At 43.1% G+C, this 17490-nt stretch overlaps 1 protein-coding gene across 1 annotated transcript in view; it reads right to left on the reverse strand.

Annotated features, from left to right (window-relative positions):
* Positions 1 to 484: 484 nt before the first annotated feature.
* Positions 485 to 17490, reverse strand: part of Melk (maternal embryonic leucine zipper kinase) — a 61511-nt gene continuing 44505 nt past the window's right edge. The window contains exons 13-18 of the mRNA XM_028770269.1: positions 14387 to 14491; positions 11595 to 11826; positions 8873 to 8969; positions 7579 to 7747; positions 3793 to 3896; positions 485 to 1036 (exon numbers count right to left, since the gene is read on the reverse strand). Coding sequence (XP_028626102.1) covers positions 859 to 1036; positions 3793 to 3896; positions 7579 to 7747; positions 8873 to 8969; positions 11595 to 11826; positions 14387 to 14491 — 885 coding nt within the window. The 3' untranslated portion in view covers positions 485 to 858. The remainder of the gene's footprint in view (positions 1037 to 3792; positions 3897 to 7578; positions 7748 to 8872; positions 8970 to 11594; positions 11827 to 14386; positions 14492 to 17490) is intronic.

Here is a 17490-nt window from a genome sequence, read left to right on the forward strand (position 1 = left end):
CAGCTCCAGAAGCAAACGCTTGTAAGCGCTTGGTAAATGTTTATTGAATAAATGAATGACAAACACCCCCTTGCTACTGACCAGAAACAGTGCTATTTTTTTTCTCCAACTAGTTTAATTGGTAAAATCCATACAAATGTAACTTGAGTTCTGGCCTTTAGAGACCAATAAAATGAAATAAAAATACAAATTTGGGGCCATCGTTGAGACTTACAGAGATTACCATAAAGTAACATTTCATGGGGCCTGCAGTTCGGATACTTATCATTGTTGACTGGACATACTTACTGAAGTCAATACGCTTTTATTCCACATATTAAATGTGTTGTTTAACTCTGGTAACCACAGCTGTGACTTAGTTAACGATCTCAATAAATCCTACTTAAATCAGAGACAGGAAAAAATTATGCAAATGAATTCTTATCTGTTTTTCTGCCCAAGGCATATTTGATAACAGATAAAACACACTCCAAATAGTCTCTACTTAACAGTCAGGAAGCCATCCGAGGTTTTATTTGGATCAAAATCAGATACAAAGAAGAGCTTGATATATTCACAAATGGTTTTAGTTCAGAGAGAAATTGTACATCAAAATGAGCCACAGGGACGAGCTGGCACTCCCCGATGGAAGTGAATACAGAAACCGGTTACTAGCATGCCAAGCCACACGGTTAAAACAGAGAGGGAAAGATGATGACAGAAGAGTCGCCTTGGCTTCAGCCACAAAGTAAACATTTTTGTTGCAAAAGCAAAAAGGCATTGGTCTTGAAGAGGGCTATTTAAATGGGCTTGTAGTTCCAAAGGGCCTGAAACTCCAATCTCACAGTCTTCCTGTGTGCAGCATCACACCCACATCAGTCACATCTTGCAGCCAGACAAGATATCTTCCACTAATCTCTTGTAAACCCAGGCATCGCCCTTCAGCCGCTGTCTCCGGATGCCCACCACGTCAGGTCTCTGCAGCTGGCACACTTCTAGTTCAAACTGCATTGTCACTTTGCCAAAATCAGACTGTGTTTGACACTTTAGTGTGTATCTGTGAAAAACACAAGACACCAGGTCGTTAGGGAGCCATAAGTGTTCTGGATGGTGCAGGAGGGTTCTTGACTTCCAGGAGCTGGTGGGGAAACGAGGTATCATCTCAATCTAAGCAATCCACTCTCCAGAGTTTCCCACTGGCTTGCCCATGCCGCAGTGCTGAGTGATGACCCTAAGAGCGCGTGTAAAGCCTGCTCAGAGCTCTCAAACCACAGGAAAGCCTTCCTCCTTCCACAGCTGCACGGGCCACGCATGCCACGCATGCCCAGGCAGCCTGGCTTTTTTTTTAATGTGTAATCCAGGAACATGAGGCCATTTCCACAATGTTCCCAACAAAAGAAAACAAGGGAACTTTAGAATATTCTTATCTCTGAAATGTATGGCTTTCGCTTAAGCAAAGCTGAAGCAATTAATTTCTAGAGAAAGATTTGCCTTCAGATGTTTCTAACACAGGGGTAGAAGTTAGGATTACTATAACCCTTTACAGTAGAAAGAAAAGCAAAAAAGACCAGGGAGATGGTCCAACCCTGCTGGCAGCACAGGGCATGCAGATCAAAGCTGCCAGGTTCCCTTCCCTAGCAACACAAAACAGGGCCTTGACTATGAAAGCAGCATGGGCTGAATTCATATAAATAAAATTATTTATTTACTTTCATTTTAAATATGAGTTATGTCTTACTGATCTTCAATACATAAAAACCACAAGAAACACTAGAGTTTATTTTAGATTTAAATTCTCTAACTATTTAAGCATATGATTAGGCACTGTTCCTCAGAAGTATGGAAATTTTAGGTTTCTTTTTTGAGACAGGGTCTTGCAGCCATGGACTCTTAGAACTTGTGAGATAGAAACAGTTCAAGGCTATCCCCTGATATACACTGCTACATAGGATGTCTGAGGTCAGCAGAGCTACCTGAGATTGTCTCAAAAACAAACAAACAAATAAACAGAAAACCACCAAACAACAAGAAATAGTATCTTTCCATGTAGCCCTGACTAGCCTGGAACTTACTGTATAGTTTAGTCTAGCCTCAAACTCACAATAATGAATGTGCCACTAGGCACAACTGCAACCGTTTTTATTACTTATTATGAAGTTTCACAAAACATTACTCTTTGTCTTACCTAGCTACACTGACTTGGGGGGAAGGACGTAATGCCTTAGAAATAAACAGCCAGTATGAGAACCGTCAAAAGGAACACCCTATGGCGAAGGGTCTTCACAGGAAAATGAAAGCAATGGTGTTCTGTGGAAAGTGATCCTTCCTTACTGAAAAGACAATGAACTATCACATCACACAGGAAGGCTGACTGCTGCCTTTTACTTTGTCACAACAGAACAGAGAGTCAAGACCCTTTGGTAGCTCAGGAGATGAGGAGGTCAAAACACTGGGTAGATTTCAGCTAGTGATCTGCTGCTGAATCACAAGCCAAAGGAGAGATCATCCCCAGGCCTAGGAGACTCAGCTAGAGCTTCTGGGACCAAAGAAACACCACCATACATGAAAAGCACTAAGAGTAAGTTAGAGAAATATGTTCTAATGAAGCTGAAAGAAGAAAAGCAAGAGTTTACCTAGGTAACACACCTACAAAGTCTGAGTAATGATCCACTCACAAAGGACCGTCTAAAATCTTACTTGAGAATGGCCATAGCGACACAAGCCTGTAAGCCCAGAGCTGGGAGGTGGAGATAAGGAATGGAAAGTTTAAGGCCATCCTGGATTAGTTAATTGAGTTCTAAGTCAACCCAAGATAACCTAGAACTTGGGGTGCTGAGAAAAGAGGATCAAAAGTTGAGGCCAGCCTGGACTACAGTACAAGATTCTGTCTCAAAAGGCTAAAGAAACAAACAAACAAAAAAGTTGAATCCTATATAAATAATTCTGTATCTGCAGCTTTTGGTATGTGCACAGCTGCTTTAATAAAAGCTGCTGTGAGAGCGTACTTGTAATCTCAGTGCTTTCGAGGCTGACGCAGTCCAGATCAGGAGTTCCATGCTGGCCTGGGCTACATAGCAAGACTGTGTTTCAGAGAAATGAGCAGGGCTGAAGAGATGGCCCAGTGTCTAGGAGCATGGACTGCTTGTAACCCAGGTTCAATTCTCAGCATCAACAGGGCAGCTCACAGTGATCTGTGACTGCAGTACTGGAGGATCTGATGCCCTCTTCTGGCCTCGGCAGGCACCAGGCACACATGTGATAGACATATATACATGCAGGGAAAACAGCCATATACATAAAATAAAAGCTAAGATTAAAATAATTAAATCATTTTAAAACACGAATTACTGAAATTCTTAGAAATAAAAACAATTTGCATGATCAGAAGAGGCCCAGCACCTCAGACCGTGAGATCATACACGGAGCCTCTCAGCAGTGACATTCATCCTTAACTTACCACAACTCCATGAGGTAGTCACAAAGAAGTCATCTACAAATTTTCACTTGTCCAAAGTGTCTTACTGATTAAGATTTCAATTGATAAATAGTACAGTAAAGCATAAAATTATAGGATGTACAGGACTGTCCTTCAACAAATCCAAGTCAGTATTTCCCAATTCTGAGATGAAAGTCTAACCTTGAAAGTGGTGACCATGAGTGTTCTCAGTTCAAAAGAAAATCAATATGAACAATGGCAGTAGCACAGCACCCCCTGCAGAGTGGCGGGAGCATTTCTACATGGGGCAAGAGGGACAAAGAATCACAATGCACTGACAAGAGGGGAAGAGCGACAGCAGTCGGTGAGCTTCTTACCCTTTCTGTACGAAGTCCACGTTCTTCTTTGGAAGAATAGCCTTGAGTTCATTCAGGAGCTGGTCAGGATTCACCAGTCTAGTTGTAGTCACATTATAGTGCAGCTTAGAAAGAAAAAGGCTGAAGAGTCACACTCACATCAACACAAAAGCCCAAGACAACACCTTTTCAAATAAAAACACTTCAAGAAACACGGAAAGACCAGTCAGCCAAGCCAGCTGCATTAGCACATCAGTGGGGAAGTCAGGAGAGACTGTCTTCATCAGAAACATCCTCATTAAAACAAAAAGTGTGTGTGTGTGTGTGTGTGTGTGTGTGTGTGTGTGTGTGCATGTGAGCATTAGTGAACCACAACATGTATGAAGTTGTTTCTCTTCCACCGTCATGTGGTCAGTGAGCTTACATAGTGACATCTTTACCCACTGAGCTATCTCACTAGCCTCACGTCAATTTTATATGTTCATCTTCCTTTCTTAACAATATTTTACATTTTCCAACTTACATTTCACTGTGTGTGTGTGTACACATACAGGCATATACATGTGTACACAGGCCTGTCTTTAGAGTCAAGAATAATCAAACAGGGTTGTGAAATCTCCTTCCATAGCTAAGGAAAGCTGCTGTGGTCAGGCATGAGGGGTGCTGCTGCATGGAGGACAGGAGAGGCCACTGTGTGGGGCTGTAAGGGTGAACAAAGCCTTGGAGACCCCAAGATACTGGAGAAACCAGAGTTGTGGGGTACTAAGGAGAGCTGCTAATGGTGTAGAACCAGCTCAGGAGGGAAGTGTGCTGTAGTCACCAAAGCTAAAAGAAGTAGATCTGAAGAACACTTTGACACCAGACAAGGAGATGCAGAATTTGTCATCTGTCCTGCTAGTTTTTTGATCTTTGATCCAGAATTTCCTTGCTATGGTCCCTTTCCACCCTTTTGGAATGACAATGTGCATCCTGTATCACTGTATGTTCAAAGTGTGTGATCTGCTTTTTGGGTTTGATTTTACAGGGGTTAACAGTTGAAGACATTAGTGTGAATATCAGACAAGACTTTGAACCTTGGACTCTTAAGACTATGAAAGACTTTGGGACTTTCAAAGTTGGACTGAACTCGTGTTTTCATTATGATATAACTACAAGCCTATGGGGGACAATAGAATGTCACTGGTGGTCTGAATAAAATGGCCCCATAAGCTTATACATTTGAATGTTTAGTCACCAGAAAGTGGAACTATTTCAAAAGATGATAAGGATTAGGAGGTGTGGCTTTGTGGGGAAAGTGTGTCACTGGGGGTGGGCTTTCGGGTTCCAAGGCCCATTCACAGCCCAGAAGCTCTCTTCCTACTGCCTGCAGATCACGGCTACTTCCCCGGCACCATGCCTGCCACACCCGCCACGCCTGCCATGCCCACTGCACTGCTTCCCACCGTGACGATGATAGACTAAACTTCTGAAACTGTTAGCAAGCCTTCAACTAAATGCTCACTTTTATAAGAGCTGCCTTGGTCATAGTATCTCGTCACAACAAGAAAACAGTGACTAAGACACTTCTAATAGGTCGCTTTCTCCTTCCCCACCAAGTACATTGTCTACACCAACAGACTAACTACTTTAAGTGTAACAGGGTTATTAAAGAAGATGCAAACCTCTTAGCCAGGCCTAGGGCCTTCCAGCCTGTCATCCCAACCTGCCACTCACTCTTTCCCTTAAACATACTACAATGCAAAGTTCAAATTAGGCCTGCCAAGATGGCTCAGTGAGTAAGTTTACTCCCAGGCAGGATGACCAGAGTTTGATACTCAGAACCCACATAGTAGAAGGAGAAGCCAATTTCCTGTATGCTGTCCTCACCTCCACATGTATAATTATTTTTAAACAACTGTTTTTTAAAAATTCAAACTAACTTTCCTCAAATGTGAATATTTCATGAGAACCTATAAAGGTGTCTGTGTGTCAGGGACTCTTTAAGCTCAGGACAACTAAGCCCAGGGCTCCAGCCTGAAGGCAGCCCTTTGTTTTCCATATATATCCCATGTTTCCCCACCTATATGTTGTCTGGTGATGAATCTGTGCGATTTTAAATTATTTGAATTATAGCTATATGTTCTTTGAAGAGGGCAACCATACCTAAATTACCTCTGCACTCTTTACCTTATGTTATGTGTATGACTGTTTTGTCTGCATGTCTATTCACAACATGTGTGCCTAGTGTCTGCAGAGGCCTCAAGAGAACACCAGATCTTCTGAAACTAGAACTATGGGTGGTTGTGCACTACCATGTAGGTGCTGGGAACTGAACTCAGGTCTGCAAGACAACAAATGCTCTTAACCACTGAGCTATCTCTCCAGTCCACCTCTGCATTCTTAAAATCTACCATATAAGAACATGCAAGTATTAACTACTCAAAAAATGTTCATAAATGAACTAATAAGTAATTTTAAAAAGAACAGTAAAGTTACATATAGTTGTTTTTAAAAAGCAAAAGGACCTACTGGCAAGTAGGTCAAAGTGTTTGACCTGTGTAGGAGGAACAACTCAGCATCCTGACTGGCGGCCCATAGTGGTTCACACATGCACAATAGCTACCTCCACATTCAGCATCCGTGAAATCTGCCTGATTCCTAGAGATAAATGACAACAGAGCCCACGACCAGAACAACTAATCAGATGGTGCCAACTACAGAGAGCAAGATATCATGGACCAATGGGGCATAGGTAGAAGGTATAAAGGTGTGGCTGCAGATTTTCCCCGAAAGTTGGGAGGAACTAAGGGGGGACAAGTAAGGAGGGGAAGAGGAGAAGGAAGAGGAGGAGCTGGGGAGGCAGAGATGTAGTAGCCATGAATGACCACACATGTATCGAGAACAGTCCTGGGTAACAACTTATATCTAGGTTAGTTAATTGCTTAACTCTTCCAATTGTGTGGGCATCTTGATATTTGAGCATTACCAAAAATATAAAGCTATTGGATAATCTTTAAACATTAGAGTTCATTTCTACCAGGTACCTCGTGGATGGCGGGATGGTCTGGGCTCAGCCCAGCCTTGTGGAGACAACCTTGTAGATTGGCAGAGCCATCTCCCATGCTGGCATCTCATGGGTGGCAGGGCCAGTGTCTCTGGCTACCTTAGCTGGCAGCCTGAGCCGAGCAGCGCTGCCACAGCTCGTGGCCACAGGCCTTGTCTAGTTGGGAAGATGGTGGCTGAATAAGAAAAGGCCAGATCGGGTGCTGCTGTTTTAAATATTACCATCAACATAAAGGTATACCCCATTCCGCAATAAACTAGTCTGCTTCGGCCTCTCACCTGACTCCTGGAGTCTGTCATTGATTCTGGAACTTCTCACTCTCTACCACCAAGGACCATCTCGAGGGGCTGAGGGCTAAGGCACCAGATATGAAAACCTGACACCCTGTGTTAGTCCCTGGATCCTATGGATGGATCAACAGTGGCATGTACACACACATGTACACACACGCGCGCGCACACACACGCACGCACACACGCACGCACACACACACGTGGTAGGATGGAAACAACCCAGACAGACCGCAACACATGGTAATGGCAGCACATGCCTGTGATCCCAGCATTTGGTATGCTGAGGGAAGAAGACTGCCCTGGCTTAAGACCAGCCTGGGTTAGAGACCCCACCAAAGAGAGAAGGGTGGGGCTAGACACACCAGTTAAGAGTCAGCTTCACCAGAACTACACAGAGAAACCCTGTCTTGAAAAACCAAAAAAAAAAAAGAGTCAGCTTCTGAAATCTTTAATAGACTCTGGCCCACCTACCTTTCGCCTTCTTGGCCCATCTTTGGCAGAGCCCTTCTTCTTGTTCCTCGTGAGTGCAGTGAGAACCTTATCCAGTCCTCTCTCCAGGCTCCCAAACACATTGGTTCCTTTTCTTTTAGGGGTATCCTCCATGTGTGCCTGGTTGAGATCCACTTCCATTGACCGGCACCTTAAAAACCAACAGAGCACCAGTGGCACTGCCCTGCTGGCCTCACAGCTCCTGTGCCTGTCCCTCCAGACACCAAGGGCCACAGGCAGGTGAGCCAGAGCCAAATCACCTCAATCCTCCTGGGGGAGGGGACACTAAAGCCATCTCCCACAGAAAGAACCTTCTACGTGCCGCACCAGTCTACTTTTCCTTTCGCTTTGTTTATTCACTTGGGAGATGTCAGGAATTGAACCTAGGTCCTCATTTATACTAGGAAGGCATTCTACCAATGCTTCTTTTTACTTTTTATTTTTGTGACAGGATCTTCATTAAGTTGTCTGGGCTGACCTTGAACTTGTAGTCTTACCTCAGCCTCCCAAGTAGGTGGGATTCAGGCCTATGCTATGCCACAAGGCTCAGCTCCTTCACTTTTTTGTCTAAATCAAACATGGGGATATCAGAATACCACACGCCCTCCTAGGGCCAACAACTGCTAATATTTGGTCAGTGGCTTTCTCTGTGTATATAGATAATACACAGATTAAATGCATACACATACTTCCTTAGCCACCAGAAGGTATAATACTTCCACTCTGAAACACTTCTGCATACACCTCCGATGAGTAAGAATATCTTCATACCCAACCACAGCATCAACAACATAAAAAAACTGATAACTACCTGTGACAGCATCCAACAGTCAATTTATATTCTATTTCCCCCAAATAGATCATGCATCTACAATCACAAAAGTAATGAAGGCTCACCTATGCCTTGGGACTTTCCATCTAAGAGCAGTTAGGTAGTTCTCTTTGCAATCTAAATTAGTATTTCTACCATTTGGGGGGATGCTGACGGTTAGTGTGCACCTATACTCTACTGGCAGGGAAATAGACATAAGTGGCCCTGGAGAAGGAAGTGATGGCCAGAGGCAGGGTCCCTGTCTTCCCGGCTTGCTGTGCTGTAAGTTATCAGTTCCTGACTTCACACTGCTCCAGTAGCCAGGCTCAGCCCCAGACTATCCTCATGCAGATATTCCCACTTCCAGCAGCACCTGTCTTGGTTCATTCTGCCGGGTTTTTCTCCCAGATGAAAAGAGTAATACCACAACTTACACTAAAGAATGGTTGGAAAAGCAACACTTACCTCCTCTCAGGGCTAATGACATTTGTCGTTATCGTGTCTGCTCCTGTGGAATTCCCTGGCGTTCTAACTGGGGCTTCTCTCAGGCAATGAGCTCTAGCTATTAGAAACAAACACAAACCACATGCAGCTGACAGGGCTCCAACATGGTCCGCAACGATGTGCATCAACAGATCTGCTTACCACTGACTATGTCTTTTATGGTCTAAGTTCTGCTAGGATGGTGCTAGGTGCTCTACAGCTCTAATCAGCTGTACTGAGTGAACGAGCACTTGCCTAGCATGCCCGAGGCCCTGTGTTCAATCCCCAGCAAAACACACATGTATATAGCTTTTATTCCCTTTAATGGTAATATTGATAACATTTTTAAGTGGTTTTATTAGTTTTTAACTAATAAATCCTATTTTCCCTAGTTTCACAACAACAAAAGAAGATAATTAAAAATGGCTGTTAAAAAAGTCTTCATCTTTGTATTCTAACAGAACATGTTACCATACATAGTGGTAGCTATGACAACTACCACTGCCTAGACACAGGAGTCACACGCAGGAACTGGTATTCATGTCAAAAAAAAGGAAGATGCACTAGTGGGAGCTACCAATTACATCTTCAGCCACTTGCTCTCTGTGGGAGATCTTGTGTTTAAAGAAAACTAGCCAATAATACCAAGCTTCTCACTAACACAATGTTGCAGGAACAAGCTGTGTAAACTAGGTTTCAAACTGTCCACATTTCAAAACTTTTATAATCGCTTTAAAAGTATCAATAATAAAAAAGTATAATAAAAAACTATATGGCCAGACAGGCAGTGGTGGCGCACACCTTTAATCCCAGCACTTGGGAGGCAGAGGCAGGTGAATTTCTGAGTTCGAGCCCAGCCTGGTCTACAGACTGAGTTCCAGGACAGCCAACAGCCAGGGCTACACAGAGAAACCCTGTCTTGAAAAAAACCTTTAAAAAAAACCAAACAAACAAATTATAAGGCCAAGAGGTTCTTTGTTGTTGTTTTACGTATTTCTTTTTAATTCCTGAAAGAGGTTTTGGAAATGGCTGAGCTGGTGTGGTGGTTTGAATATGCTTGGCCCAGGGAGTGGTACTATTAGGAGGTGTTGCCTTGTTGGAGGAAGTGTGTCACTGTGGGAGTGGGCTTTGAGACCGCCTTCCTAGCTGCCTGGAAGCCAGTCTTCTCCTGTTTGCCTTCAGAACAAGATGTAGAACCCTCAGCTCCTCCAGTGCCATGCCTGCCTGGACACTGCCACACTTCCCACCATAATGGTAACAGACTGAATCTTGGCACCTGTAAGCCAGCCCCAATTAAATGTTGTCCTTTATAAGAGTTGCCTTGGTCATGGTGTCTGTTCACAGCAATGGAAGTCCTAACTAAGACAGTTGCTGGTTATAAAAACATGAAAACTTGAGCTCAGGTCCTCAGCACCCCAGTGAAAAGGGAAAAAAGCCTGGTGTGGTCTGGCATAAACTTCTAATTCCATCACTAGAGAGGTAGCGGCACAGACAGGTGGGTTCCCCATGTTTGCTGCTTGGCCAGCTTAGCATAATAAGCTTCAGATCCCACTAAGACTTTGTCTCAGTAAAGTAGGTAGCTCCTGAAGTATGACAGTCAATGTTGACTTCTACCCTACTTATTCATTCTCTCTCATTCCCTCTCCCCTACTCCCTCTCTCCCCCAGGCAAAATGACACACATCTACAATCGCAGCACTTGGGAGAGGCAAGTAAGACAATCAAGAGTTCAGGGTCATTCTCACTTACACAACACCAGCAAGTCTACAGCTGGTCCTGGATGCCTGGGCTACATGAGCCATAGTCTGAAAAATCAAAGATAAGCTGGGCAATAGTGGCGCATGCCTTCGATCTGAGTGCTCTGTTGCATACATGGATTACTTGTCGTATGGGGGCTCGATCCTAGCAAATTGGCCTCACACGGACACAGTAGAATGTGTCCGGATGAGACAGCAACCAAAACACTAAGTGTCCTGGAGAAATGGTTTAAAAACTGGTGGACATTACACTGAAGAGGACTCCAAGAGAAAGAAGAGTCATCTGAAGTCTGGGAAGGAATCACAGACTCCCCTGCCTTCTGGACTCCAGGGTAGGGCAGGACAGGACCAGGTTACCAGGATGGAGAACCAGACAATAAAAGCTCAGCAGAAAGAAACTCCAGCCTGAGTGATTCCCAGTGCCGGTGAAGTAGGATGAGCCTGGATGCAGGACCTTGGCAAAGCAACCCACTCCTCTAAGTCTCAAGTTCCTACACACGGAAACATGGCAGGCTCTAAGCTGCTATCCAACTGCTGTGACTCAATCACACAGATGTAACAGAGGGGCTCGAGAGATGGCTCAGCAGCTAAGAGTGCTGGCTGTGCTAACAGAGAGGGCCAGAGTCTGGTTCCCAGCACCCACATTGGGTGGCTAACAACTACCTGTAACTCCATCTCCAGGGGGTCCTCCCTCTTCAAGCCTCATTGGGTACACACACACACCCTAAAATAAATCTTTAGATGTGGAAAAGAAAGCAACAGCACCACTGTGAATTACAAGCTAAGTATTGTCTCCATTTCCCCTAATTCAGGTATCTATGATAAAGGCAGCTAACCCACCCCTGAAGCCAGAGAACAAGGCTATTTATTTCGAAAACCAGTGTGTTATTTATAACAGTAACAATTACATTTTAACTTTTAAATCTCTGCTTAATTCTTAGCAAATACCTTTTGCAGGTGTTGTGAAACAGGTGGGTGAGGTGAGTATTTCTCTCTTATACTGGTTCTTACTAACTGGAATCTTCGGCTCAGAAAATACAAACTGTTCTTCTTTCTTCACAGAAGACTTGGGAGTGCACACATTCTCTTTGTCTTTTAATTTATTCGTCAGTGCTCTGCAGACCACTGGAGCTGGTGATTTAGATGCTCCATGATTTGATTCTGCCAAGTGTTTGGTAACCTGGAGGAAAAAAAGGTCCTAGATAAAGAACACTAAGGAAGAAAAGTCTATTTCTTACAATATACCTTGATAATCAGCAAATTATTTGTACTGTTCTTATTAAAATTCAAGGCCACCAAGAGGACACCACTGGCACACAAGGATGCCTGACAGTGTCTTCAGTTCTCCTTGGCACAAGTAGATCATCTGTCTTTTCTACTAGCAGGGATTTCTCCATTTCAGAATGGTGTTTAAACACACTCAGGATCCAGACAATGCTGAGAATAACCACACACAGCCTCTACATCATGTTTCTTAATACCTACATTGCCGCCGAGCGGTGGTGGCACACGCCTTTAATCCCAGCACTTGGGAGGCAGAGGCAGGCGGATTTCTGAGTTCGAGGCCAGCCTGGTCTACAGAGTGAGTTCCAGGACAGCCAGGGCTATACAGAGAAACCCTGTCTCAAAAAACTAAAAAAAAAAAAAAAAAAACCTACATTGCCATGGTTTGACTCTACTATGTACCAAAAAGACAAGTTTTCTCTGTGATTGAGACAAAAAAAAAAGAGGGGGGTATTAGAATACTGTTTGCCAGGTGGTGGTGGCATATGCCTTTAACCCTAGCACTCAGGAGACAGAGGTAAGTGGATCACTGAGTTCTAGGGCAGGATGGTCTACAGAGTGAGTTCCAGAACAGCCAGGGCTACACAGAGAGGACCCCTCCCCCATCTTGAAAAACAAACAAAAATTCTAACTGGGGCTGGGGGGATGGCTTGGTTAGAAAAGTGGTTGTTGTACGTGCATGAAGGACTATGATCTGGCCCCTAACACCAATGTAAAAGCTGGGGGTGTGTGTGATGCTTGTCTGTAACCCTGGGAAAGGCACTGACACAGGTAGATCCCTAAAGCACAGTGACCAGCCATTCTAGCCAACTGCTGATCTCTGGGTTCAATGAGAGACCCTGTCTCAGGAAACAAGATGGAGAATAGAGGAAGACACCCAGTGTGGACCTTTACCTTTTGTGTCTCTGTCTCTGCCTCTGCCTCAAGACTCAGAAAAATATTAGCTCTCAAAATGATCAAACGAAGAATATATATGTTAGTGTTTAAAATCAGACTATAAGAACAAGACAACAAAGTATCCTGGTAGCTTATAAAGAGAATTAGAACCTACAGAAATTAAACAAGGATAAAAATAAACAGCGTCTCTATCTAATAGCAGATTAAATATAAACGGAGATAGAATTCTAGAACAGGAGGACAAGCATAAGGAAAGGATGTAGAATGGAGCTTAAGTCATAGCAAACAAGGTCTCAAATCTGAGCCAAGGCACTTGAAGCATCCTGCACAGGCCACTGTGGACCTACAGCATTCACAACGCACGTGCACATGCTGAGCACTCAGGATGGAGGCCTGCGAAGTGACGACTGTGAAGTCACATACCGCAACACAGGAACACCAGCACACGCTGATGGTAAATTAGATTAATTTGATCCTTGTACACTCATAAACATTTTGCTTTTACCAAATTTTTCTCAACTCAAGAGTTCAGTTCAGCTCAAGATAAACAGGTTGGGACTGACAGATAAGAAGCTAGGCTCTAAAAACCTGAAGTATAAGGGCAATACCACAGAATCAATAGAGATAAAAGTATTTACAAGAACTAACCAGCAATTTTAAAATTAAAAGTATAGGAGTTTTTTCAAAATTACTTGTGCAGTGTGGTGTAGAAGAGCCATGGGGGGAGCTGTCTGGGATCTACACTGTACGACCTAGGGGAGCTCGCACTACAGAGTGATGGTGGGGCCCTGCTGAGAGACAGGCAGGCAGGCAGGCAGGCGGCAGGGGCATGCGAGAGCACGCACACACGCACACACACACACACACACACGGAGGGGGGCATGGAGGGGACAACTGACTCATTAGACTAATTCACAGCATTTTTAGGAACCATTAGAAAGAGAATCAGCAAACTAGACATAGGTCATAAAGTTACTGTGAGGAACAGAAAGAAAGCAAAATAAAGACAAAACTTATGAGACAAAACCTCATATTAAAAAAAAGATAACCATAAAGACCCATATTAGGTGGAAAACTTTGAACCACACACCTAAGAAGTCCAACAAACTTAAAGTAGGATTAAAAAAAAAAAACCTGTCAAACGAGGAGGAAAACATACCTGCAGCTGCCCTGAGTTAGGAGGAAAAAGGAGTTCACAGAAAGGACCTAGAGACCTGGGAGAGGGCAATGAATTACTGTGTCACAACTTCTGGTGGCTCTACATTGTAAACACAGAGCTAAACACTAAAAAGGGTAAATGTCAACTATTTAACTACATGCAAATTACAGTTCATTCAAAAAGGGGCGGGGCAAGGAAGTGCTCCAAAATGCAATCTTGGTTTTCTTAACTTTGAAATCACTGACTTCTCCCTCATTAATATTCCAATAATCTCTCATTAATGTCTTCAGTGGCTTAGAGATTAAATAAATTTACAAGCACAGACTTGATTTCCTGTTGGGCTAGATGTGTTTATAATTAAGACATGCATTCTGCTTTAAGTAGTAATAAAACTACCCACCTGTGGTGTCTTGGGAGCTAATAACTTATCTTCACACAATTCATAGTCTACTGATCCAGCCACACAGTTATCATCACTTGTGGTCATATCTTCCAGGCTCAGATTCTTTGACTATTAATTTTAAAAGGCAAAAGAAGTTAGTAATAACAACACCAGGATTCAAATTTTACAACAGTATATCCCAAGCACAGGGAGACACTCTGGAAGCAGAAACAGAGACAAGCTAGATGTCATATGAAATACAACAGAGCCAAGCAGTGGTGGCGCACACCTTTAATCCCAGCACTTGGGAGGCAGAGGCAGGTGGATTTCTGAGTTCAAGGCCAGCCTGGTCTACAGAGTGAGTTCCAGGACAGCCAGGGCTACACAGAGAAACCCTGTCTCGAAAAACCAAAAATAAATAAATAAATAAATAAATAAATGGAAACAAGAGTCTGGTTAAGAAAAAAGAAAAAAGAAAAAGAAATACAACCGATTTAGCTTGTCACTATTACACAGCAGTATTAGACACCCCATTTGCAAATTTACAAATAAAGTCCCAAGGAAGCAGAAGCTGGGAGGACATAACTTCTGATACTGAGGAGCATCTATCAGGAGCCAGCATGAGGGCTCAGTGGGTAAAAGCGCTCGCCCTGCGGTCCTGGTGATCTGAGTTTGATCCCTAGAACTCATGGAGTTGGAAGAACTGACTCCACCAAATTGTCCTCTGACCCCAAACTCCTGCCATGGCACGCATACCCTCCCCCACACATACATTACACACACAATCTCAATTTTTTTTTAATTTTTAATCTCAATCAAAAAAATTTTTTTAATGTTTATTTTATGTTTAAGAGTATTTTGTCTGCAATCAGGTCTATGTGCCACATGCATACATGGTGCCTATAGAGGCCAGGAGGGGGTCAGATCCCCTGGACCTGGGACTGGAGTTACAGATGGTTGTAAGGGACCATGAGGTGCTGGAAATTAAACCTGGCTCCTCTGGAAGAGCAGCCTTTGCTCCTAACCACCGCGCCATCTCTCTATCCCATTAAGAAAGAAAAAATTAAAAGCATGCAGTACAAGTAAATTTTAAAAGCTCATCATTTCAGCCAGGAGTAAATTAGCTGTATGAAAGATTGGCCACAAATAGGACACTTGGGCCCTATGCTAACACTCTGCCCATAAACAGGACATATGGGTCTTATGCTAACACTACCAGCAGAATACCTTACTTTCCTTCATCCTTTCCCCGTACAAACTGAAAGTACATTAGACATAGCCTAAAGGCTGAGGCTGTGGAGTACTACTACTGAATTTCTAGCACCTACATCCCTTTACCCAGACTTAGAGCTAATTGAGTTCAAAGCCAAATCTTCTCAAATCTATATTACTCAAACAAGGACTCTGCCTACCCTCTCTACTTACCCGGAGAGTTCTCCAGGGTTGCCAACTACTATCAATGAGAACTCACTGAATAGACAGCATGCTAAGCTGAGAAAAATACTGATGCTAAGTCTAGAGCAAGTCGGGAAAAGTTCAGTATTGTACAAATGATGGCAGTGATGATTCTGTAGCAGACGCACATGCAATGTCCCTGATTGGATGGTTCGTTTCGTTGTTGTTTGTTTGTTTTTGTATTTTGAGACAGGGCTTCAGGTATAGCCCTGGATGTCCTGAAACTCACTCTGTAGATAAGACTGGCCTGAAACTCAAGAGAGCTGCCTTCCTCTGTCTCTCAAGTGCTGGGATTAAAGGTGTGTGTCAACTAAACAATTCTTTATAGAAATTTTTTTTTTCTAATTTGACATTTAGTTATTTGAGTGTGTGTTTGCTCCTATATGAAAATAACAGGACAACTTATGGGAACCAATTCTCTCCTATCCTGTGGAACCTGGATACCAAACTCAGGTTGTTAGCTTTGGCAAACACAATTTGGTGTCTGAACTCTGCTAATTACATTATCCTACTTCCCAAAGTCCTCACAGCCATCACTTAACCTGGAGCCCGTCTACTGAGGTATAGAGTCCTGTGTTTCTGTGCATATGTGTTTTCCCTTAGCATGACTATTCTAAGAGCAAACTCAAATCTCTCCAAGTCCACAGTACTTCACACCACTACTGCTGAAGACTGTGTGATCTTTAGTGATTTCTGATTCAGACTTAATCTCTTTGAAAGCACCATCAATTGATTGGTAAGTCAGAATTAAAAATAAAACCACAGAAAAAGAGGCCATTCTATCAGGGTGCAAAGAAACTATACAGCCTGTTCAAGTTCACTGATAAGCATAAACTCCAAAAAAAGAACTCAAAATTTGTTTTCTGCTTATTTTCTGGTCATTTAAATGTCTATCTGCTGTAAAAACTGGTTCAGTAACATGACTGCCCAAGCAATACAATGATTAGGTAAATATTTACTATGTTGTAGATGGAAGACAGGAGTATCTTCTCAGATCTTCCTACTTGGATACTTTATGTATGAAAGGACCCATCTACGGAGACCACACAAACACAGACAAGAAAATCCAAAGGGGCTCAGGAGAATGCACCAGGGATCTTAACTGAATATATTTGGCTAAAGTAATTATTCTAAATGTAGAGGCAAATCATATCTTTCTGCAATTACCCTGATCAGAAACAAAACTCATATTTTTATGTCCTCCTGGACCCAGTGACTAAAGTTAAAAGGATCTTACCAAAGCAGTGAGAAAGGTGATGATGGGCTGAATCACCCCACATACAGGAAGAGCATGGGGCATTCCCCAGCCTAAGAACTCTCCACACCTACACAGAACACAGCCTGGTGGGGAGAACACCTTACTCCATAGACCTTACAGAGATCAATTGCACTGATGCCCTTAGTCCTGAGTTTGGACAAAATATCAAGGAGGGAGGAAAGATGGGAGATGGACAAAGTCTGTCAGGACCCTAACATCCACCTGACCCTATAGCGCATGACTGACAGGCCATAAAAAAAGTTCTAAAGAAGGAATTAAAACAAGCTGGAGACAGATGATTCAACTGCAGACCATGAAGGCAGTGGCTTTAACTTATTTAAAAACAGTTTTGAGATCTTTAAAAATAGGCCTAATTTACAGCCATTTCAGTTATATTAAATAAATACAA

Source organism: Grammomys surdaster, unplaced genomic scaffold (assembly GCF_004785775.1).
Source record: "Grammomys surdaster isolate TR1022 unplaced genomic scaffold, NIH_TR_1.0 199, whole genome shotgun sequence".
NCBI lineage: Eukaryota > Metazoa > Chordata > Mammalia > Rodentia > Muridae > Grammomys > Grammomys surdaster.